We start from the raw sequence: 25,366 nt of genomic DNA, 5'->3' as shown, positions 1-25,366 counted from the left end.
AACGTTTGTAAGAGGTGTCATTTTATTTAAAGCAGCAATTTGTTTTGAAGTTATTAATTCTGACCGGACTCTGTCTCAGCAGAGAGCCACGCAGCATTTGAAGCTGTGCCAACGGAATGGAGGATGATTCTCATTTCTTGACTGCAACAAGACGAGAGTCCCAGTTATTGACTTTAATCCACACAAAAGTGACTCATGATATTTTAATGGCTTTGAGAGGCATTAAGAAGCGGACTTACCGCTTCTGAAGAGCAGCAAATCAAACAGCCACGAGGCACTGAATCGAAGCATTGCTTCAATGGTTCACAGCTTCAAAGTGGAGTCGCGCTGCAGAAACGGTTGATTACAGACCCGCTGCAGACCAAACCCTGAATATCCGACTTTATTTGTGCGTCCGTATGACTCTGAAACTTGGAAAAATCCATATAGTTTACGGACTATAGGTTGACATGAAAACTAAAGCTGTGTTCACCGCGGGGACACGTTCGGCACTATTCGGGATTATTCAAGTTTTTTGTTTTTTTTTAACCGATGACGAATGATGCGTAAAAAAAATTTGACCAATGCAAAACCGGTCTGGATCCGGGCCTGATACATGTCTCACGCACACAACAGTTATGTGTGTGCACATTTAAAACAGACTGCATTTCAGCTGCGTCTTTAATAATTACTTTTATTCCACAATATCTTCTGTGACTGTTTTATGTTGCACAGAAAGTTTGAGCTTTTGTATGCGCGCGCGCGCGTGTGTTTGTATTTGTTTTGTCTTTTACTGGCTCAGCAGATACGGTGGTCCTCCTGACAGCACCTGCCTGAAAACATGCCTCACGCTAAATGTTTTGTAATATATAAAGTTAAAAATATAAAAAAGTACATGTCTATTTCAGATCACCAGCATCTATGTCCTTCTGGATTATTTTTGTAATCCAGATCTTGTGGGTTGTAGCTGAGGAGCATTCTGAAAGAGCAGTCGTGTGACTTTAAGTCACTGAAATGGTTGTAAAAATTGTATTTATTTTTTGTTCATGGCTATGACTTCTTTCTCATTCATAGAAAGTCCTGTAAAAAGTATTCATTGTTTCATGTTGCTGGGATTATTTTCTGTCTATTTGACGTCTGTGCCACTTATATCGTGAGAAAATAGGCATCAGGTCTAGTCTCTAGAGGGCGCTGTACATGTGGCATAATCTCAAGAGGGCACACAGTGGGATGAGTCCCTCCTGTTGGTGGGCTGCTAACACCAACACGAAAATCAACACGCAACACAGCCGTGATGCTTGCTGTGCATTTCAGGCCTGAGTCGTTCCTTCCTGCATACATGATTCCTGGTTTGGCGGGAACAGGAAGTCAGCTCGACGTGGACTTATGCAGTCTGAATGTAGTAGAAAAAAAAGTTTATTTCAAAAGGTACAGAGAGAAACTGTACATTAATTATTGCAGACGCAAAAGACTTAAGGAGCAGTGTTCAGCAAGTCCTTGTTACACTTGCTGGGGATGTGGATAAAAAATGAATTTGTACCATTCTAGATCATCCCTCAACATTAAAGCTTTACCCTCGCGCACTCAATAAATACACCCAAAAATAAAGTGTATTTTTCCTGAACTGTTATCTGTAGTATAACTATGTGGGGACTGATGAGAAATGTCTATTTGAACAGTGTGTGATCAATCAATCAACTCAATCAACTTTTTTCTTGTATAGCGCCAAATCACAACAAACAGTTGCCCCAAGGCGCTCCACATTGCAAGGCAAGGCCATACAATAATTATGAAACACAGTCTACGTCTAAAGCAACATAACCAAGGGATGGTCCAGGGTCACCCGATCCAGCCCTAACTATAAGCCTTAGCGAAAAGGAAAATTTTAAGCCTAATCTTAAAAGTAGAGAGGGTATCTGTCTCCCTGATCTGAATTGGGAGCTGGTTCCACAGGAGAGGAGCCTGAAAGCTGAAGGCTCTGCCTCCCATTCTACTCTTACAAACCCTAGGAACTACAAGTAAGCCCGCAGTCTGAGAGCGAAGCGCTCTAATGGGGTAATATGGTACTACGAGGTCCCTAAGATAAGATGGGACCTGATTATTCAAAACCTTATAAGTAAGAAGAAGAATTTTAAATTCTATTCTAGCATTAACAGGAAGCCAATGAAGGGAGGCCAACACGGGTGAGATATGCTCTCTCCTGCTAGTCCCCGTCAGTACTCTAGCTGCAGCATTCTGAACCAACTGAAGGCTTTTTAGGGAACTTTTAGGACAACCTGATAATAATGAATTACAATAGTCCAGCCTAGAGGAAACAAATGCATGAATTAGTTTTTCAGCATCACTTTGAGACAAGACCTTTCTGATTTTAGAGATATTGCGTAAATGCAAAAAGGCAGTCCTACATATTTGTTTAATATGCGCTTTGAATGACATATCCTGATCAAAAATAACTCCAAGATTTCTCACAGTATTACTAGAGATCAGGGAAATGCCATCCAGAGTAACGATCTGGTTAGACACCATGCTTCTAAGATTTGTGGGGCCAAGTACAATAACTTCAGTTTTATCTGAGTTTAAAAGCAGGAAATAAATGTGATAAAGAATGTACAATGAAAATAGTTTCACGTTTTTGAAAAGCAACAAAAATAAGATGGAAAAATACTTGACGTAGTACAAGTATAAAGGTATTTCTGATTATTGTAGTGAATTTGGTAATGTGACAGCAGCAGTGCACTTTGTTGACGGTCCCTAACTGGCCATGTTTCTCTGCTGTTTCCCTTTGCAGCTTTGAAATACTTTTCCACTACTACATTCACTTCCTGTTGCCTGCTCTCAACAAAACAGGAATACCTTACGCAAAAACTGACTACTCAGCCTGGGCAGGAAGCTCCACCCAGGCAAGTTGATTGACAGCTTGACTCTTTAAGGAACAGCAAAAGGAAAAAGCAACAGTAATAATAAAGAAAAAAACATTTTTCTTTATTATTACTCTTTATTTCTTTTAAGTTATTTTTTTTCTCTTTATATATATCCACAGTTATTTTATCATTCTTTTACAGATCATTTTTGTGTCATTCTTCTGGCTCCATACATTAGGACTACATGGATGTCGACATGCCAAAGAATGTATGTGCACGTGCTGTTTTATGACCCAGCATAAGTGAATATATATGCAGATGTTTTCTGAGAATAGAAAAATAAGACCTTTTAAAATAAAATGGCCAGAACACTGATCCTGGTAATGTTGGAGGGCAACAGCATGGTGTGAAGTCTTCAGGTGATTCATGTGTTTTAGGTGTGTGTGTGTGTGTGTGTGTGTGTGTGTGTGTGTGTGTGTGTGTGTGTGTGTGTGTGTGTGTGTGTGTGTGTGTGTGTGTGTGTGTGGTAGAGAGAGATGGAAGATATATTTAGTAAATCCTTTTTTTGCCCACAGATGTAAGACAAGAGCTAATCAAAATTATAAAAAAATTCTTAAAAAAGTAAATAAATAAATAAAAATAAAACTCCGGAATTGATCCCTTTAATGAGCTGCCTCAGAATATAATTATAAACTATTCCAGTCCAGGACAAATATTTTCATATATATATATATTATATATATTATATATATATATATATTATATATATATATATATTATATATATATATATATATATATATATATATATATATATATATATATAGAGAGAGAGAGAGAGAGAGAGAGAGAGAGAGAGAGAGAGAGAGAGAGAGAGAGAGAGAGAGAGAGAGAGAGAGAGAGGCTTGAACAAAATCTGACCCTGTTAAATTACTAAAAGTAATTTTGGTTTATTTAACTTATTGTGCACCTTCATGTAATAAAATCTAGTTTGTTGTGCGCCACAAAAACCTCAAATAATAATCAGAAGATACAAGAAACACTGAACATCTTGAAAAACAATAGAAAATTATAATCACAATAAACAAACATATCATACACACAAACATATAGTGAAAATAAGATTTTAAAATATCACATGCCCAATTCTGCATCAAAATTTCACTAAAACATTTCACATCACAGTCGACCTTCTCACCAAATCTGGTAAAAATTAGATTATTATTTATTGTCCAAATAATGATGCCACAAACAATATTTTAGTGGGTTTTCAAAGCTAATATTCTGGCCTGTCTTTGGATTCCATAAACTGATATCTGAACATGTGTTCTGTGAATCGACGCGGTCTAAAAGTGTTCCTCCAGAATTTTCCTTTCGTTTGGGCTGGAAAACCCTCGAAACCAGAAGCTGGACCTAAAACTGTCTGCAGAAAGTAGAGTGACGACCTTCAGCAAAGTGAACTCTGCAGCAGAGTTCATGTTTAACGAAGCTCCAAATCAGAATTTAAAGATTTAAGACGTACACACAGCTCTCTGCAGCCGTGGTCATTTCTGTCAGATCACATATGTACATGATTATTTTTATTAATTCAACTGTTTTCTTTCTTGGAATATTTGGATACAAATTGGAAATGTGCCTGTTTTCTGCTGTGCAACAATATAATATTTACATTTTATCAAGGACAGCTGAAGGTTTTTTATAGACATTTTAAGTGTTTTTTGGATCAGCACTCATCGTATCCTAAAGACCAAGGACTTAACTGTGCCAGTTTTTTCTTTGTGTTTGGGAAAAAAAACTATCCCAAATTGTGGAAAAAATAAAGCAAACCAAAATACTAAAATGGCGGTGTTTCAGACCTGGGGGTGCCCCAGCACAAAGCCATTGCACTCGTACCCCCCACCCCCATATTTTGCTCTGCAAAGCTACATATTCACTTTGTGTGCTGAAGGTGAAAAAGAAGCCATCAGGCCATGAATTACACATATGCTGAGAGCAGCATTGCACAAATTCTTCCTAGTGAAGGGTCATGAATTAATATGGATCAAGGGCCAAGGGGCCAAACGTAAATGTTGACGTGTGAATTATGTACATAGAGTTAATAAAATTAAATAATTAAATATGGTATATTTTACAGAAATAATAACATTCTGCTAAGCAGTGTTTTATTATTTTGCAAGGCATTTTATAATTGGGGGTGGCATAATCACTGGAGAGAGAGACCGAGTTATTTGATGTTTAGAATGTAACATTTTCTTTTTCTGATTTAGTAGATTTCTGTGCATTCATGATTTGTGTCATGGACCCCATTCACTGTAACGATCTTGACCCTCACATTGGTCTCTTTTTCTGTTGCTGCTAAATTCATACAAAATACTTTCTGCTGAGTTATGTGTACTTGTGACCATGTTATTTGAGTTTTCATAAGTAATCAGTGATAAACAGTCAGAAAATACTTTTCTGATGTGCTAAATTTCAATGCTCCTTTTTTCTAATATAACCCATTCACTGCAAGTCAAGCAGTGTTGCCACATCTCTTGAGATAAACAGACAGCCACAGCTGAAACCAAGCCCAGTATTGTCATAGGCTGTTCAAACCCGTGTTAATTTGTTAACAAGATATTAAACTGAACTCACTTGTGTTTGTGGGGGTGGAGGTTTGTGGGAGGGTGAGTTACACAACAGCAACTACTACTATACAGACCAAGTTGCTCAGTGGGATACAGAGTTGAGTTACCGATATGTAGAAGTGGGTTTGATTCCCTGTAACGCGATCTGTCTGTGTCCATGGAAAAGACACAGTCTCTGCATTGTCTCAGTCCACCCAGATGTAAACGGGTGCCAGCTTTGGCTGGATAAGTAACCGGTGTAGGATTGGCATCTTGTCCATAGAGTGTCATAGACTCTCATCAGCACTGACGAAGCTCTACAAAAGACTTGCATTGGCGTGACCATTCACGTAAAAAAAAAGTCACTTTTCCAATAAAAGAACCATATTTACTAAAAAACAGAAGACGCCACATGTCATTTATTATGAGCAGATTTGGCAACTCTGGTATCTAGATCTCTCACACTTTCATTTTCTTTTGCAGCTAAATGAGTTCCAAATCCTTTCTGTTGACTTATGTGGAGGTACAAACTTACTGTTTGGATTTAGAACATAACAACTCAGAAACAATCAAGAAATAACAGTTTGTGTCTCTGGTGTAGTACTTTTGTGTACAGTCTGTTTGTCTCTGACTGAAGAGCACAGCTGCAACTAATCCCTCATCAATGCAGCATTCACCAACCATCCGATTACTGTACATAAGCAAAATAAATTAGCTTTTTTTTGACTGATCTGATGCACCAAAGTTCACCTGCTGCAGTAGGGTTCGTCTTCATTATATGTTCTTATAAACTGGTGACCTTCATTTATTATTTAGGAGTTATGGGATTGACAAACTGGTGGACTGATGGACTCATGTATTCATTGATTCAACTATCCGTGCACGGCATTTTAGAGCCTAGTCAAGACATGCCTAGTCTTTTATAAGCATACAAATAGAGTGTGCAGTTTTTACTGATCAGTTTAAAATTTGTTTTTTTAATGTTGCTCTTTTTACTATATTGAATTTGTGAACCATTCATTCATTCACTTTCTATACCTACTTAATCCAATTAAGGGTCACGGGGGAGCTGTAGCCTGTCCTAGCTGTCATAGGGTGAGAGGTGGGGTACACCCTGAACTCACAGGGCCAAACGTTATTAAAAGTGCTATACAAATAAAATAATCATCATCATTATTATTATTGCACATAGGTCATTAATAATTATTATTATTATTGTGCATAGGCCATTAATAATTATTATTATTATTGACCCTAGGTCATTAATAATAATTATTATTATTGACCCTAGGTCATTAATAATAATTATTATTGTTATTTTATTATTATTATTGAACCTATGGCATGAATAATATAATTGTTATTTAATTGTCATTATTATCATCATTATTTTTATGTCACAGGTAATCTATTATTACTGCTATTATACTTATTTTATAATATTACTACAACTACAACATTTGCACCATTACTGCTATTATAATTACTAATGTATTACCACTACAGCGATTACTATTGTTGTTATTATTATTATTATTATAAGTCTCACAAAACCTTGCAGCTCAGTTTAAATTTTGAAAAGTCTCCTGCTCTCTGATCCATCCATCAATCTTGTCTGATTCAACATTTTGGAAATGATTGTAGAGTTCAAGATGCCACTGATGCCGCTCCTGCAGATCCCCTGCACTGTATGATTTCCACGTCTACCGGATACAACCACAGCTGGCGAGTTAAGTCAAGTTCTTCTTCGATCTTGAATAGATGAACACACCTGACTTAGTTCATTAGCAGTGGGGCAAAGCACACATGCGGAGCAGGTGACCTCCAGTAGCAGGGTTGGTGACCCCTGATCTAAAATGTCCCAGAGGTGTCCTGACAGTGTGCAGGTGATGACGTCAAGGAGCACTGAAAAATCACCTGCTGGGCTGAAAACCTTCACCGTGCAAGAAGTAGAGCAAACCAGAGCACGAGCTTCATTCTGGAATGTTTCAGGTCTTTCAGAGTAACACTGCAGCAAACACACACACACAGCCTGGGCAGTGAGAACCGAATAAAAATTCAGTTTGTTTTTTTGTTTTTTAGCACAGCAGGAGACCAACCCAGTTTGTTTGGTTTGAGTGAGAACAACTGATAAAACATTTTTCCCAACAAGTCGTTCTCCTGTAATGTTACCATGGTGATGTTTCTATAAAATAACCTAGACAGGGGCAAGGAGATGTTGGCCAAGAACAAACCATACAAAAAATTTGGCATTGGATAAAAGCAAGTAGAGTCTGACTAATGTGAATTTTTTTTTTTTTTCGGGGGGGAGGGGGGATACAATAATGATATTAGAAAGTAAAAAATTTAAGATTCAAAAAATTGACAATGATTCCTGACATTTTGTTGTAAAATCTTTATGGCAAAGTGATGTAATTGAGGCTTGATGTTTTACAGTTTAAACATGACCTTTATTAGAAATAACTAGAGATATAACCAACAACCAACCAAAGTACCTCAAGCTGTCTATACGCTGCCTTCACTTCAAATGCATCACTCAGCATTTGCATAAAACAGACTTCTAATTTGTCCCAGCCCAAGCAACCACTTGATCCTTGTCACTGTAAAATGCCCACTCTGACTGAAAATGAATGGCAGCTGGTCGCTTTGCCTCGGTCTCTTGTAGCTAAACTGACCAAGGGATGATGAGGGTCCCAGCCATGCTTGACAGAATGCGGTTGGAGTGCTAAAGAGGTTTTTTTCTGCATTGTTTATATGGAAAATAAACAACTCAATTGCACAGCATTTCATGATGGCATCATGAAAAGTAAATTAATCTATTAGTTTGTGATACCGTTGGTTGCGGTTAGCAGAAGGGGTAGGGTTCGAAATAGTAAAATAAAAATTTTAAAACACTTCATGAAAATGTGACTCGTTCCATGACGGGAGCATAAAAAAAAAACAAAAAAAAAAAAAAACACATGAGACTGGGCTGTTTTCATATTGGCAAAAATAAGGCAGATACAGATATGATGGTGAAAGGCCGATATCGTTATTGCTCAAAAAAATAAGTTATTACATGTTTATAGCTGCTTGTTGCAAAACATCACCTAGGTGTTTATTTCACTGAAGCAGATTCAAATTCTCAGACAAATATCCACAAAATTTCACTTGTGGACTGGTGTCCCACTGATCAGAATCTCTAAAGTAAAGCCAAAATGCCTCTATCGCCCCTTAGTGGTTGGTTTCAGTACAAACCATAAAGTCGCGCTCACTCTCTTTTCTAAGTGAACTTATGTAAAAACAGATTTTTGCATAAAATGATACCTTTAAAATTATCTAATCAGTGAATCAAAGTCAGTGCTCCTTAATCAGCTTTTCCTTGATCCATGGACCAGATAGATCCAGGCTCTTCTGAGTTGTGCTGACAGACAGACAATCACAAAACATCCACCCAACTTCATTCAAATGTTATTGGCATCCTTTGAAAGGTTTCCAGCCGGATGAGCTTCCTGACATTAACCCAACCGGCACCCGGACGAGCTGTTTAAAAATCATTATCATTATTATCAGCACATGATCACATTATCTCTGACTGCATGAATGCTTAAATATGAATTAGCTGCTTTTTTCCAATATACATATTTTCTAGACAGATTCCGCCTCTTAAACTAAAACTCATCAAATCAGGTGATCTTTGACCGTTCATGAAACTTCAGATTTAAGGCTGCCGCTGATTTCAGCCAATCAAAGGCAGGTATTTTCAGGATTTAGTCTTGACTTTCACTTTAAAATCAATCAGTGATTATTTCAGAATCACTGAGTAGAACGAATTAGGTTTTAACTCGCTGTGATCAAGTCCTTTTCCTTTACCTTATTTGTCTCCCATAGGTTTTTTATGATTTGAAGGTAATTTTTTATTAACAATTGTCCTTCTGACCTCTGACCTTTAGAATTTTCTCTGTAATATTAATGAGCATTTATTTTGCTCATTAACTCTAAAGGTGCCTTCCAGTAAATCACTGTAATTATAAACTTACCAATAGATAACTATTAAATTGTTCGTACATAAAAATCTTTTTTTTTTTAACTTTGAAATGATTCTTGAGCATATTTTAATCTTTTCAGTTTGGCTGAAACAGATGATGCTACCAAATTACCACACCAGTATTAAAAGCACCAAAAAAAAAAAGCATGTTTAAAGTTAATTCATCTTTCCCCCGTTTTCATTTAAAGCTCTTAAATCCGGAGCGGCCTAAGAAGAATCCAGATTTACGACGTTATAATGTGCGCCGGCCTTCAGCCTAAAACAAGATTAAGAACTGATCAGTGACTTAAGAAAAATACATCAAAACAGCAGATAAAACATCTTAAGGAGGTGAGAAGCTGAAAACTAATTTAAGGGGCAAATTAATAAATAAATAAAAGGCTTCATTTTTGCAATACGTTGAAACAAAGCGTCCACTGTGTTTTTTTTAGAACTTAATAGACTGTAATAATGATAACAATAATAATAATAATAATAATAAATAGCACCTTGAACATTGTTTGTTTTTTTTTTTTTTTTGCAAAAATTGTTTTTGCAAAAACAACAAATGACTTAATTTTATTTTTTAACATAAACCTCTAAACAATTTCTGAACATATTAGGATGTCAACTTTTATATTTTTAGTTTTAAAAACGGTCCCGATCATGTTTCTTCATTGGCCGCGTGGATCGAAATTACATCATAAGAATTTTTAAAAATTATATTTAAAAATATGTATTTCGTTGGAAACGCCAGAGCCGATACCCCCGGGATGACAGGTTTATGCATTTATTCATCAAATATCAGTTTTAAATCCTCAACGCGACAATAAATAACTTGTTCAAGTGGAAATGGACGGCGCACGGCGCGATGACAACAGAACCGTGCCCAAGCCCTTTATCCCCTTGTCTTGGGTTTGGACTGTTGGCCCCGGAAAGATTAAACGACAATTTAAAAATGGGCCGAGTTAGAGAGAGAGATTAATTAGAAGCAGATTCTCTCACTCAGACGGGGTGGGAGTGTGTGAGTGTGTGTGTGTGTGTGTGTGGGGGGGGGGAATTAAAGAAATTGAGATAGTGCACGTCGTCATTTTTACCCAAATAAAGGTTTTTTTTTTAATTCATTCACTTTATTTGTGCAATTTTTTAAATGCGTTTTTACGCACACGTGGCGCACGGTCCACCACAACAACCCCTAACCCCGGCGCTCCCAATGTGTGCGCACGTGCGGCCTACCTGCCCGCCTTGGTGATGATCATCTCCGTGCCGATGTCGTGGAAGCGCTTCCACAGGTCGGCGCACTGCAGCTCCACCTGGATCTCCTCCATGGAGGCCGCGGGCGACGGGTCGCAGGGGCCCGGGGCCAGGTCTGCGGGCGAGCCGAAGGAGCACGACGTCCTCTCGCCCAGACCCTCTCCGTCTGAGCCGGGGCTCGCCTCCGAGTCTGAGGGTAAAATGAAGAAGGAGATGAAACGGTGGAATTAATACGCTTTGAGGATTCCCGGAGGAAAGTTGGCGAGCTGAAAGAGCAGCGGGTCTCCGCTGAATCCGGATCAGCCGCCATCTGCAACTGGGAGACAAATTTAGCTCTGGCTCTGCTCGCCGTGAGGTTTTGGGTTAATGTCAAAAGCAGAGAAAATGGTGCATAAAAAAATGTGATGTAGAAAATATTGCAACTTTTAACTGGCCCACACAATGAAAGCTTCAGTGCGCAGAAAGTGTCGCCACCTGGATAACGTTTACATACAAACAGTATTAAAGCAGATCTGATCCTGAAAGGGATCCAGGTTGGCAGAAGGGGTTTCCATCAGTCTCAGATTAATCAGGATGATGTCAGTCTTTTTTCCAAGTCTTCTCTTTATTTAAACCCACCAGCCACAGAAAAGTGAACAAAATACCTGGAATACCTTTAAAAACACTGACAGACGTGATATTCTCTTGCCGAAATGTTTTTTTTTTTGGAGGGGGGGGGGGGGGGGCATCTAGTGGTGCACAGCAATTTATGGCCCTCACTGTATATTATCATTTGCAATTAAATTCAAGCAGGAGTACCTTCAGTGGTCACCAGGACCCTGCATTAGCAACAAGGCTTCATAAGCTGACTGGCCTTTCTGTCTTTATTTATAATATGGTCATTGTGCGTCTTAAAACATGCCAAGGTGATCCAAAACACGAGGTTCACTGGTGCTCACCTGTATCTACCAGAACCCAAAATTTTACAGCTGAATACAGCAGTTTCATCGAGTTACTTAAATTAAATTTTCAGGCTCATTGACTCACCGACTGTATTAATCCTATGCTTGCGCTGCCAACAGAGAACCGGCTCCATGATACATTTTCCTTCTCAGACATGAAAGCGATTGCTGATACTGCATCAGTGGACTTGCAAACAGGGCCGGCCCAGCTTATAGGCAATTTAGGCAATTGCTAAGGGCGCCGTTCATCCAGAGGGCACCACAAATGAGGCAAAAATAATAAAATCAACATTCACTATTCTTATACTAAAACTAGTTAATAGATTTATCTTTTAATATGCCAAAAAATAGCTCTTTGGATGAACTCAATTCAATTAGGAGCAGGATTTCCATTGAATAAATATATGTAGCCCCAACTCAAATAAAACACATCCATGCAAGATAATGTAACTGAATTTAGTTGGGACTACATATATTTATTAAATGGAATCCAATCTGATGAGTTATTTTTTGAGTATATCACAGAAACAAATGACTCATTGGATGAACTAATTTCAATTATGTGCAGGATTGCCATCTAATAAATATATGTAGTCCCAGCTAAATTAAATTAAGTTCTCTTGCATGGATGTGCATTATTTGAGTTGGTGCTACATATATTTATTCGATGGAAATCCTGCACATAATTGAATTGAGTTCATCCAAAGCATCAGTTTTTTAAGTGAAAGCCCATATCGATTTAACTGCATAGCAAAGCCTATTACATAATAATGATGACAATATTTTTCTTGTCCCCCCCCCCCCCCCCCCAAAAAAAAAGTGTCTGATGAGCCCTTCCGGGTCATTACATCATTATGGCATAACAACAATTGTCAAAATGGCCCAAACTGTCGGGTGCCCAGGAGAGGCAAAAAGAAAAGAAGAAGAGGAAAAATGGGACCAAGACAGAAGCTTGCCTATGGGGTGCACTCAAAAAACTGACGTGGATTTCCATCTAATAAATATATGTAGCCCCAACTGAATTAAATTAAATTCTCTTGCATGGATGTGCTTATTTGAGTTGGAGCTACAAATATTTATTAGATGGAAATCCTGCACATGATTGAATTGAGAATGAGTCTCTTTTTTGTTGTACCAAATTGGTTATACTCTCACTGCTAGCAATATATATATATATATATATATATATATATATATATATATATTTTTTTTTTTTAACAAGTTATGCAAGTGTCCTAATGTGACAGGTAGTCTTTCGGTAGTTTTCTATTCTAAACTGATATATTTCTATAAAGTGAAACAATGTACTGTAATTTTCCCGTTTTCCAGACTGTCAGGATTGTATGTTTGAACAGAAAAAGAAAGTTTCATGGTGTTGAAGTGTACATCTTATATTTAAGAGGCTTTTATGCATGAAAAACATTTTTTTGCCATACATTTTTTAACAGTTTGAACATAGGCTGATAACAGATTTAAAATGAACATTTTGATCACAAAACTGGAGTTGCTATGTGCCATTTATACCAAGTTGAGATAAATAAGTTCCCTTTCCTCATAATCATTTATGTTAAGAATTGCAAGGACTTTGTGACTCAAATGAATGTAAAATAAAAAAGAATATGTCACATAAAATTATTTGGCTCCTTGATGTCACTGAAACCTTTTAATTAAAGCAAATCAAGTGTACTTGAATGTTTTATACTAAGCTTGAGTAAGTTTTACTGTAGAAGTGTCATGGCATTTACTTAGTAATGGTTGAGTTGGAATATTACATTATATATATATATATATATATATGCAAATTGTTAACTTTTTAAAGTTGAGCCAATGCATGCTTTTTTTTTTTTTACAGTGTACAAAATATCACACTCATTGTACTTCCAAACTCATATTTAATAATATGTCTAAATGCCAAAATCTTCACAGCACTATTGTGAACAAGTCACTTGATCTGTATGTTGTAGCTTAAGAAAAAAATAAATACCACTTTGTAGGATTTCCTATTAATATTCATTGCAGTTTTTCCAGTTGAGATGTCAAATTGTTGAAGCTCAGTAAATCACAACAGCACTTCGACCCAGCTAGAACCTCTTAGGATCACAAAATACTGGATCATGTTTCACTTTTCCTCAGTAACGGAACACTCCGCACACCACCGCCACCAAACAAAATAAAAAAAGAATGTAATAATGGATTATTTATTGACGGCCCTGACACAAGGAGGTTGACTTGGCAGACTAAAGGACACACAAAAATATGTTTATGCAAATGCAGAGCTGCTGAGGGACCAGACCGGGTGAAACCACCGCGGTGCCGGCTGAGCCAGAGGAGGGGGGATGAGAGAACTGAAGGCCTCCAGCAGCCCCATAAGAGTGTGTTAGGGTTAGTAATCAATGCCCCTGTTAAAAAGGAGGGTCAAGCATTCAGTGTGTGGAATAACAAAGTCACTGAATTCCTTAAACCTGATTCTTTCAACAATCATCCACAATCTGATTCATTTAATATTTCATATTTAAAAGAGAATAAAAATCACAGTTTGGTTTTATTTATTTACTTATTAGCTCACATTTGGACCATCCCACTACACAAGGTCAATATAATCAAGAAGCTAAAGGAACTGGGCTTTGAGCAGAAATCATGTGATTGATAGGCTCCGCTTGTGACGTCACTGACAAACTCATTATGAGCTCTCATTTTCATGCAACATGGTCATTTCAAAGTCCTCGTGTAAATTTGTGGGAATGAACCTATTTTAAAGGGTTCAATGGCCCATCCACACAAATTAATAATAATAATAACCAAAATAAATAAATACATCTTGTTTACTATCAGTGACATTTATCTGTGCAACATGAATCTCTTTTTAGAATCAGTGTCATTGTTGATTTGGCAGGATATTAAAAAAGATAAGCGAAATACAATAAACTCAACATGCAGCAATGGAGCCATTTGGTTTTTCAAAATAAGAGTCTTAAGTGTGATTCAACTCAAGAGACACGGTTTTGACTCATTTATTTATTTATTTTATGACATTTGACATCATTCAGCATCATATCAACATTGCCCCAACGTTGACCTCTGTCCTGACCTGTATTTTTGATAATTAAATTTCTGTCTGAAACTTGTGAGAAGAAGTCCATTCATTTCGTCGCAGCAGGTATTTATTTTAACATTTATTTTAAGTTGAATACTGTATTGAATGCCTGGGTAAATATTTATTTTGGTCCGTATTTTCTACTTTGATTCAACATATGACGTCAATATGCATCAAAGTCATTTTGCCAGACTGGAAGCTTCCCAATTAAAATAAATAAATACATAAATAAAAAGTGACACCATTTTAAAATTTATGTCTGAGCTGTTTCTGCAGTAATTTCTCTGTGATATGTATTTTTTTATTATTAATTAATTTATTTATTAATTTATCAATTTTACAGCTGCATCATCTTGGAAAGATGTAATTTAATAAAATGATCTATAAGTGTGAGCCTCATCTGTGCATCACAGCACTGCTAAAAATCTTACAATTTCTCACACTTTCTGTAAATTGGATAAACTGATGCTGTAAACAAGTTCTCAACCATCACGAGGCAAAAGGGAGGGAAAAAAATGAAGAAAATGCGCCGTCGCTGAATAGTGTTTAGGTGATGTGACGCTGAAAGTGTGTGCGTGTGTGTGTGTGCGTGCGTGTGTGTGTGTATTACCTAAGTGAGACACAGAAATCAGATGTATGACCTTTAAATGTGAGCACGTGTAAAACTAACTGGACACTCAGTAAACGCAGTAGTGCTGCTGACAGAGAGAAAAAAATTACTCATCTGTTTAATCTCCTCACAAATGTTCTGTTAAAGTCATACCATGTTTCAACAAATCTTGTGCCCAGACAGACAAAAATAAAATCCCGATGGCATAACTGGAAAGTGACCTTCTAACAAGTGCGCAGATATTAAAAATACGCACCATTTAAAAAGGGGGTTTTATTCTTCCAGCTGCACAGTCTTCCCTGCACGCTGCCCCCCCCCCACACACACACACCCACACCCACACACCATCACCACATACAGTGAAGCTGACAGACTTCGCAACAAGCACCAATGAGCTTGATCTGCCACATCCCAAAACCAACAGTCCAGTCACATGCAGTGCAGTGTGCAAATAGAGCCAATGGTGCACGCTGATGTTATAGGGTTTGACCTGTCGTGCACACAGGTCATTAACTGCAAAATCTGTGACCAGATTACAAATAATACATTTAATTAATTTAACCTATATTTAACCAGGTTAGTCCCATTGAGATTGACACCTCTTATGCAAGGGAGACCTGACAATTATAAAGTTTCCAATTCTTTGGATGTGGGAGGAAACCGGAGCACCTGGAGGAAACCCACGCAAACACAGGGAGAACAAGCAAACTCCACACAGAAAGACCACAGGTGGGAATCGATCCCATGACCTTCTTGCTGTGAGGCAACAGTGCTAACCACTAAGCCATCATGCTTTAAAATTGAGCAGAGAGTACTGATAATTATATAATAGGATCATCTTTTGGCTGCTCCTGTTTAAGCTCAGGATCACGGTTTCTATAGAACTGTATAAATTATTTAAATACTAAATGGAGAATGTCAAAACTTTACAGTATATGTTAGAATTTAGGCTAAAATATATTGGTTCAAAATTTAAATTGATACGTTTGGATTTCAGACAAAGCATGCAATAAGAGGAGCTTCACCAGCAGAGGTTTAAAAAGTTCCCTTAACGTCAGACTCAGCTTTGTTATAATGAGGTGAGGTGGTAATGCTTTTGAATGTCATTTATCGAGTACCATTTATATTTTAGAAACTCGTGCTGTTAAATGTTCATCTGGAAATTTGTCATTTGAGTTATAAAATCCCAGCAGCAGCAGAGTAAAAAGTCTTCAGTGACGACTGCAGGAGGATAATGTGGAAACATTCAAACAGTTCAGCAATTCACTAAATGTGCTTTCACGGCTGTTTGGGTTTCGTACCACCAGGCAGAGGACGATTCATTTACATAACTGCAAATACACATGTAAACTCTTACTGTCCAAAATTATTCAGGGAGAGCATTGTTCACAAAGTATTTAATTTTTAAAATGTGTAATGTGGTTTTTTTGATCAGGAAATTAATTCCTTCTGAGTGGGGCAATGCAGATTTTTGAGTGTAGTTTTAATTTGGAGTTATGTTATTCTGTATCTATAAAATGCATGTTTAAACTTTGAAATCAGATTTTAAACATTTGTAGTTTCCATAAATGTTTTGTGGGAGAAGCTTTGATTCGAAAAGTCTTGCAGTTATAATCACATTCACACAGCGATGCAGGGGAACTGCGACCTCAGAACCAAACCATCTCAGTAACAGTGGTACCACTACAATCTCAGAACCGCTACGATCTTGGAATGGTGTTGAGATCATAGTGGATTAATACAAGTGGTACCAAGATCACAGTGGGTCCAAGATCATAGTGGGCCCGAGATTGCTGGGCCAGAGGTGACGTGGTGCCGAGGTCTCTAGAAATCGCGATGCAGGAGCGTCGGCACAGTGATGACCCACACACTGAGGGAAATATAGCCTTCAGTGCCTTGCTCAAGGACACTGACACACACACACACACACACACACACACACACACATGAATACCCTGGATTTGATCAGTCAGTCATTTCATGAATGGACAATCCAGGAATTAAGATATGGTCACATACAATGATTGAATTATAGGAGAACAATTCACTTAATTAGTAAATGTAAAAGAAATAAATAATACTCATAAAAACAAAACTAACTACACCTGCAAGAGAACACACCTGAGGTTAAATGTTTTAATTCCTTCAAAAACAGTATATTTTTGATGCAGTTTGTCTTGCACCAAACCAAGATCAAGAGGTGTATCCTGACCTTTGATCCCTGCCCTTAAATGAAGGAGCAACCTTGATTAAAGGATCAAAGGAATCAGGAACTAAGATGAAACTTAAAATCCACCCATCGATCTGAACCCATATCAAAATGTAACCACCTCATCCTTCACCCAAGGCCATGGTCACACCAAAGTTCACTGAAACTGGTTTATGTCATTCATATTCCGCTCACAGACAAATGGCAATGAAAGCATAACCTCCTTCAGGGTGAAGTTTTTAAAAATTCTGTTCTGTAATCTCACAGTGAAAATAAATTCTGGACTACATTTTCCAATACATAAAAATATGAAATATAAAATAATATCATACACAAGTATTCACTCTTGCAATAATAAATAAAGACTTTTGCAGCCAAGTTATGGGGAGATGGAAATTTTAAATAAAAATGAGTTCATTTAAATCAAGCAATTAATGGAAACAGAATATGACAATTTGTGTGTTTATATATTTTGTATATTATAGGTAGTTTCTGACGTATTTTTTTCCCTTTGGAGGCGCATTGAACAGAGAACACTCACAAAAATAAAGGGATTAAGGAAAATTTCGACAGTTAAAGTTTTTTTTTCTCTTCTCTAAGGCTGTAATGAAAGAAGCTGATGCATCAACTAAAGCCGTAGTATTTTCATTATTATTATTATTATTATTAAGTCGACAGCCGCAGCAGCAGCCTGCCGGCCGTGAAATCGGCGCTGCAGTGACAGAGCACCTGTTTCCTCGCACTGATGGAGAGTCTGCAAGAAGGAAGCAGTAAAAGCTGCAAACTCATAAAGAGTCACAGCTAAATTATCACGGACACAACTGTTCTCTGATCAGCGCCAACTTTATTTTGGTCTGTAATCCTCAAGATTTTAAAGGAAATGTGGGATAAATGGGTTATTCGTGTGCGTAATCTGTGCGTATGAGGCCAAAAAAGAAAAAGAGAAAGAAAAAACGCGGGTACATTTATGAATCCATAGTTTGGGATTATTCTTAGTTTATGTCGTTTTTTGCGCGCTGGAGAATTTGAGCTGCGAGTGTGAAAAGTGAGCCGATTTCCCCTGCGAGCCTAATAAACGGGTTATAACAGCAGCCAGTTTCCGGAAAGAAAAAAAAATGATTCCCGTGAACTGAGTGGAGGAACAGCAGAACTGTCGGCTCTGAAAAAAAAAGAGTTTTAAATTTGAGTGTTGGGAAATATAGATCTTGTTTATAAATTGATTTTTCAACGGCAAGGCCTTCTGCAATATATATAAATAAAAGCGTCATTTTGTTGCGTTGTAATAAAAAAAAAATCTGCACGTGGTAATTACTGCAAGTTGACAGGTCACACATTTCTCCTTTGAGTTTTAGTGAGCTTTTTAGTGTTTAATCTTTACTATATTTTAAATCCAGTAGTTTAGAGCAGAGGATCCGTGCGTAAAGGCGCCGCGCACCGTCTGAATTCACGCAGCGGAGAAAAAACTTCGTGATTCCACGATATAAACTCAACCCGTGGAATTCGTCACAGAGTTTTAAAATTCATTAAAAATTTTAAAATAATTATTTACACCTGATAATTCAATACCACCGTTGTTTGAGTCCAAAACATCACAACGATCATTAAAATGTAATAAAATCTATAATTAATAAGATGTAAACTGGCTCAAACATTTTTTGTGACAGAATATTATTGTGTCATAATCTAAGGACAGCAAATGTTTGGAGTTCAGAAGGATTACAGAGTCAGTTCCAGGGGTTTTGTTTGTGAGATCAGAGGTTTAATTTCAACAAATCTTTGTTTAAAAAAAAAAACACTCTAATGGCAGACTCCCTATTGAAAATGATAAAACAGGCCGTGAATTTTTAATTTTACAAAATTTAATCAGCTTTATGTGAGAATTTTTAGTTGCAACCAATTCAACAATTTTCATATCAAAGGGCAAATTAGACAACAGTTTAATCAACACATTTCACGCCATCTGTCACGTGTCTTTCTAGTTTATTTACAATTATTTTTATTAATTCTTCTCACATTTAATAACAACAAATGCCTGCAATGTTTTCATTATCAGAGAATTATGTTAAATTTAATATGCTTTGTTCATGTTTTTGTTTATTGATCTCTTTCACACGATTTGCCTCTAAATTAAATAATTTCACGCCAAAACATTAGTTTTTTTAAACACGTGATGCTCAGGAATATTGATATTAAAAATTAAACACCGACTCAACGATTATTTTAGCATCTAAAAATACGACTTTAAATATAGATCGAATTTTATTACGTATACGCCGAATCCTTATTCTCGTGAACTCACCTCAGTCATAACCTCAACTATAAAATAAAGCGTGAATAACCTTTATTTTTTTTAATGAATATACTTGCTGTAGTGGAATGTACGATTTTCTTAGAATGTGCGTGTGTTTCAGGCCTGCACGCGACACGATCCACAGGATGGAAAAAGACGCCGTGGACTGTGTCAGTGAGCGTGGAGCCATGTTGTGACTCGGTCGTTGTGGTGCGTGTCTGCGCACTGACCCGGGTCCATGTCCAGGCAGTGCGCCGGATCGTGTCCGTCCGTCCGAGGCTCTCCATGGACAGCTGCAGCTCCTTGTCCTCCCAGCCGCGGAGCTTCCTCTTCTTGTTGGAGCCGATCAGCGCTTCCACGGAAAACGCGTGGGCTCTCGAGCTCAGAGCTGCGGCAGATCGCCTCCTTTCACTCATTTCTCTCAAATCCACAAACGCGCGCTCCGTGCGTCCGACGCAGGCAGACAAAACGGGGGGATTAAAAAAAAAAAGTCTCAAAAGAAGAACACGGCAGAGTTTTCAGCAGCGGATAAAAGTGTCCAAAGTAATCCGAATGTGACTAGAAGAGCCGCGTCACGCTCGTGGAGACACGCTGTCCCATCGTGGACGTGGAATCGTCTCCGTGCGTCCACGCTGAGTCTTTCTTTTTCTCTTTCTGTCCAACTTGCCTGTGATTGATACTCGCTTCTGGCGCACAGGGGCGGAACTCCTGCTGTTTGTCTAACCGAGCGTGTCCAATCACAAGTCCGCACGGACAGCGAAGCACGCTGTTTGGTCCAATGAGGAGCGAGAAACGTCAGACGTCACCGGAGCGGCCGCCGCAATGAGCGAAAATCTGTGCGACAGCTGATCAATTAACTCACACAAACTTACTTTTTAATTTTTTTTTTTTTGTCAATTACATCAGTTTGTTTAGAACTGATCGGTTATCGATCACTTCTTGAGCTTGACTGCTTTTTTGTCTTTGTCTTCTTTAAGTTGATCTTTCGGAGCACGAGCGCGAGGCCCTGAGCATCTAAAGTTATTTTAATGTCAATTATTAAAAAAAAAAAAAAAAGCAAACGTCTGATTGCATCATTGCCGAGGATTGTGGGGAAAATAACACCTGGGCGGACAGGTAAAGAGCCGCTGACGTCACACCCGCTCGTTATTAGTCTGTATTAAATATATTTGTTTCATTTTGATGAGACGTTAATTCATCATCTCCATGTTTTCGGCTTCAGACCGTTAAACGACTGGAATGTGTACGTTTATTGGATTATTCAATATAAATAACACATTAACAACTGCAGCCTTATTAACAGACAATAATTACTAAAAACTCAGAAAATAAAATGAGGTGCTTCGAATTGTTTCGAAAAATACATATAATAAACATTTCTTAATGAATCAAATATTTACTGAAAAGGTAAATAATGTTCTTCTGCTGCACATAATAATAATAATAATAATTTGAACGATGAACGATTTTGAAAGCACTTTTATTTTATACTTTATTTTTTTCATCTATGGTCTGTTAATGTGTTACATGTACACCCCTGAAATAACATTTAATAATAAATAAATAATATATATATATATTGCTTCATTGGCTGTGGAAATATATTAACTATATTTATGCTTTTTAAAAACTATATATGCACTGTAAAATCGTATTATTATGTCACACTTTGGCCCTGACACACACGTTGGACGGGTTGGTATCGAACCAGTGATCTTCTGGTTTATTTATGACAGGCTGAACGAACTGCGTAAAATTCAGTCCATTTTCCTGCTAAATCAAAATGTCTAACAAATAATGTCCATCGAGGACGTCATTAAACGTTTTTTATGTATTGAATATTTTATTTAGGTTATTACGTTTTATTAATTAATTTAATTTAATTAGCATTAGTGAACCAGACTCTGGTATATATGCTGAAATCAAACAAAATTGAAATACATTATGGGTTATATGCAGTATAGTAAAATAACGGTGCACTTGCGCATGTCGCAAAACTAAAAAGTTGGCGGTTCGATTTCCAAGTACGTGTCAAAGTGCCCTTGATAAGACAAATTGAAGGGAAATATTGGGCTGCGACCACCACAATCATACCGAATGTTCGTTTGTGATCAGTTGACAGATGACTATAAATGTTTTGGATGATAAAATTCACGTCACTTGATGGTTTGAGATAATCAAGTTCAACATGTTTACGCTGAATTAAAGGTGATTAAAAAATGTCAGCGATTTTCACAGAACCACTGAAGTGATTTGAGCACAAAATACATTAAATTATTACTATTACAACTAATAGTATGACTATTATTGTTGTTTTATATTTTGCAAATTTCTCATCAGAAAAAAAAAAAACGATTAGAAGAAGCTGTTTGGAGTTTTTCAGAGTAAATGTGTGCGTCAACCTGCGGATCCTCAAAATGTTTATTGGAGGTCAGAGCGCGTGTGTCAGAGTGCGAAGCTGCAACACGTCACAATGATAATAAGAATAAAAGAGTGTGAAATCAATACGGTAGAATCATTTCACACAGCATCCGCACAGTTTTGATGTTTGTGGGAGAGAGAAAATGAAAATGGTCACAGTGAAGCTGTTTCTGACACTTTCCATCAGTTTTTTTTTTTTTTTTTTTTTCAAGCGGGATTTCACTTGATTTATTTTGGGATTCAAGACAAAACAGTACAATATCGCCGATTAAATAAATAAACAAAATAAAATAAAATACTGACACGTGAAATAAGTGCCGAGGACAACATAGTGAAATCAGAAGACTTATTTTCAGATAAAGACCAAAAGACGAAAGAGTTCAGGCTAAAATTTACAGGAGCCAATCACATCGAGTCCATGAATATTAATGTGTCACCACGAAATGTTGAGGCTGTAATGCGGATAATTTTTGCAGAAATTGTTTGTCCTTAAACATTTAGCGCCGGAAATAATCGGAGGTGGAAATCATCGTGAAATAAACTCGTTAAGGACAAACAATTCAAAGAAAAACAAACAAACAAACAAAAAGCTGAAACGTGTGTCCGCGTGGCTGCTTTCTACTCGTTATCTTAAACACACACAGACACACACAGCGAGCTCGCCGTGTCGATTTCAGTCTCCGGTTGTTGTTGAACCCTTTTGTCGTGAATCCACCTGAACAATTACTTTATGACGCGTGCACACGGATCACGGTGTTCTTATTCAATTAAAGCAAACCTCTGACCCCGGCTGACCCGGGGAATGAAGCAGCGTGCAACCAGCACACCCACGCGGGATGAAACCAACTAAATTTAGCGTGGAGAAAAAAAAAAAAAAAAAAAACCACGAGCTGCAAATGTTAAAATACATCAATAACCGAGTGAGGTTATTTATGTATTTATATATATGTAGTGTGGTGTGTGTGTGTGTGTAAAATTTTCTGACACATTTCTGTCTGGACAGATTTTATTCGTTTTCACACCTGATATTATTGACCAAAAACTTACTAACTAACTAACTAAATAAGTGACAGTTTAGTCACATTTTTTATCTTTATATGTTCATTTTCGCACTTGATCAGACTAAAAACACGCGTCAAAAAACAAACAAACAAAAAAACACTGTTGATTACAACGTTGACTGTGTTTCATCACAACTTTGTTTGCGCCATCTTTATAAATGTTGACAATTAAATCTTCTATTTTTTGATGAGAATAGTGCCAAATATTGACTAGATTATATGTCAAGACATTTTCAGAATTCATCAACTTTGTCACTTGTTTTTCATCTTATCAATGAAAATATTTAGGAGAACCTAATTTTATTGCTATTTATTAATATGTTCATCAGTATTAATTATTCCCAGTTAATTTTAATATCTGGCACTTCATTTTGGTCTTATTGATGAATTTTGTGTTGGTTTTAGTCACATGTAGTCACCACACAGGCTCATTTTGTAAATTTTGATTTCACATATCAGTTTCATTTTAGTCTGCACGTGTTGGTGTAAATAACACTGTCAGGTGCCAACATTAACATTTGGGGTAAATATATATATATATATATATATATATATATATATATATATATATATAAATGATGAAAGGACCCAGATCCCAGCTGAGAGGATATTATAACAGCATTTTCAATCTACACGCGTCTGAAAGCAAATGCAACACGTCAGGGAAAAATAATACAGAAATAAAAGACCATGACGTCTAATAAAGCGCTTATAAAAGCACGATTCAGAGCACGATAATTGTACAGTGGGATTCGAGTGTTTTATGTGTTCCTGTTGGAGCCGTGACGTGTGTCACAGTTTGTTCCGGTCACATATAAAACGAACCAACAGACTGCGTAAAAACGCAGCGTGCCACTGGAACCCAAACGAAGCCGTCACGTGATTTACGGCCCGCTGCGTGAGCGGAGGAGACGCGCACATTTCTACTTCATATTCTCTCAGCTGCTTAAAAAAAAAGTCAAAAGAGGGAGAGAGAAAGTACACCCTGAGGTCGGAACGGTCGGTTCCCAGGTAAACAGATGGAAAAAGCAGAACGCAGGCCGGATCCTCTGTGAGCGCAGGTTCAAGTCCCCGCAGGAACTTTACAGCAGGAGGCATTAAACTCTTCACGTCAAACCCACGGGACGGAGAAGGACACTAAGGAAGGACAGAGGAGACAAGGATGAATGGAAAACTGGGGGGCAGAGAAAGTGGAAGGAAAAAAGAAGGGGTGCTGGAATGAGTGATGTGGGTATTAAAAAATGCTTTAATAAAATATAAGAACTAGAAACATTAATCCGTAAAGAGAGGTGAAGTCCAACACAGGGTTCCCTGTTATTCTGCTATGTGCCACACAGGCCTGACATGCAGTTGCGCTTCTTTCCTGTAGGTGTCGCAGTCTGTTCTGTGTGTCTGTTGTGTGCCTCTTTTGAGCCAAATCTTAAAGGTTTATGGCCGATTTAAGTCATAAAATGATTTTTCTTTTACACCATTATAATTTTATGTATTAGCCTTTAAATAGGGATTTGTAATGCCAATATAATCAAAATTCGTGTCTGGGGAAAAAACAAAACAATATTTCCCCTGAAGGGGAGAAATTCTAGCAATCAAACAGCTGTAAACTACATTCAGTAGTGACCTGTGCAGTCTATAATAGTGGCTACATTGATGTCATACATCATGTGGGGCTTCCCTCAACTTGCACAAGGGATGCTGGGAAGCACACGATGACAGCCAATCAGGTTAGAGCGGCATGGTGACATCAGCTGACTGCTCGATTAAACAAAATAATCTAAGATGGCAGAAATTGCTCAGAAAATCTTATTTCTGTATAAATCGAATATGATTCTCATGTATTTTGTAAACGTTAGCAAGAAATAAACACTTCCAATCTAAAAATGCTGTTTTTGAAGCCAAATAACACATCTGAAGTGATTTACAAGGCCTTATGGATGATAATGTGCACGTCGCATGTACGGGCATTATACGAGTTCAAAGGTAACATCTGGTAATTTCAAAACCTCATGCATGTGCACATGCACTTCCTCCTGTAGAT

General features: G+C 37.4%; 1 protein-coding gene across 1 annotated transcript in view; it reads right to left on the bottom strand.

Annotated features, from left to right (window-relative positions):
- The window catches only part of LOC117524777 (T-box transcription factor TBX15-like), a 123,109-nt gene extending 102,607 nt beyond the window's left edge, over positions 1 to 20,502 (bottom strand). Inside the window, 3 exon segments of the mRNA XM_034186598.1 lie at positions 10,688 to 10,895; positions 20,080 to 20,124; positions 20,127 to 20,502. Coding sequence (XP_034042489.1) covers positions 10,688 to 10,895; positions 20,080 to 20,124; positions 20,127 to 20,265 — 392 coding nt within the window. The 5' untranslated portion in view covers positions 20,266 to 20,502.
- Between the last annotated feature and the right edge of the window lie 4,864 nt (positions 20,503 to 25,366).

This window comes from Thalassophryne amazonica, chromosome 14, assembly GCF_902500255.1.
Source record: "Thalassophryne amazonica chromosome 14, fThaAma1.1, whole genome shotgun sequence".
Taxonomy (NCBI): domain Eukaryota; kingdom Metazoa; phylum Chordata; class Actinopteri; order Batrachoidiformes; family Batrachoididae; genus Thalassophryne; species Thalassophryne amazonica.
Note: the sequence above shows the minus strand (reverse complement) of the source record. Positions and strands in the feature narration are given on the sequence as shown.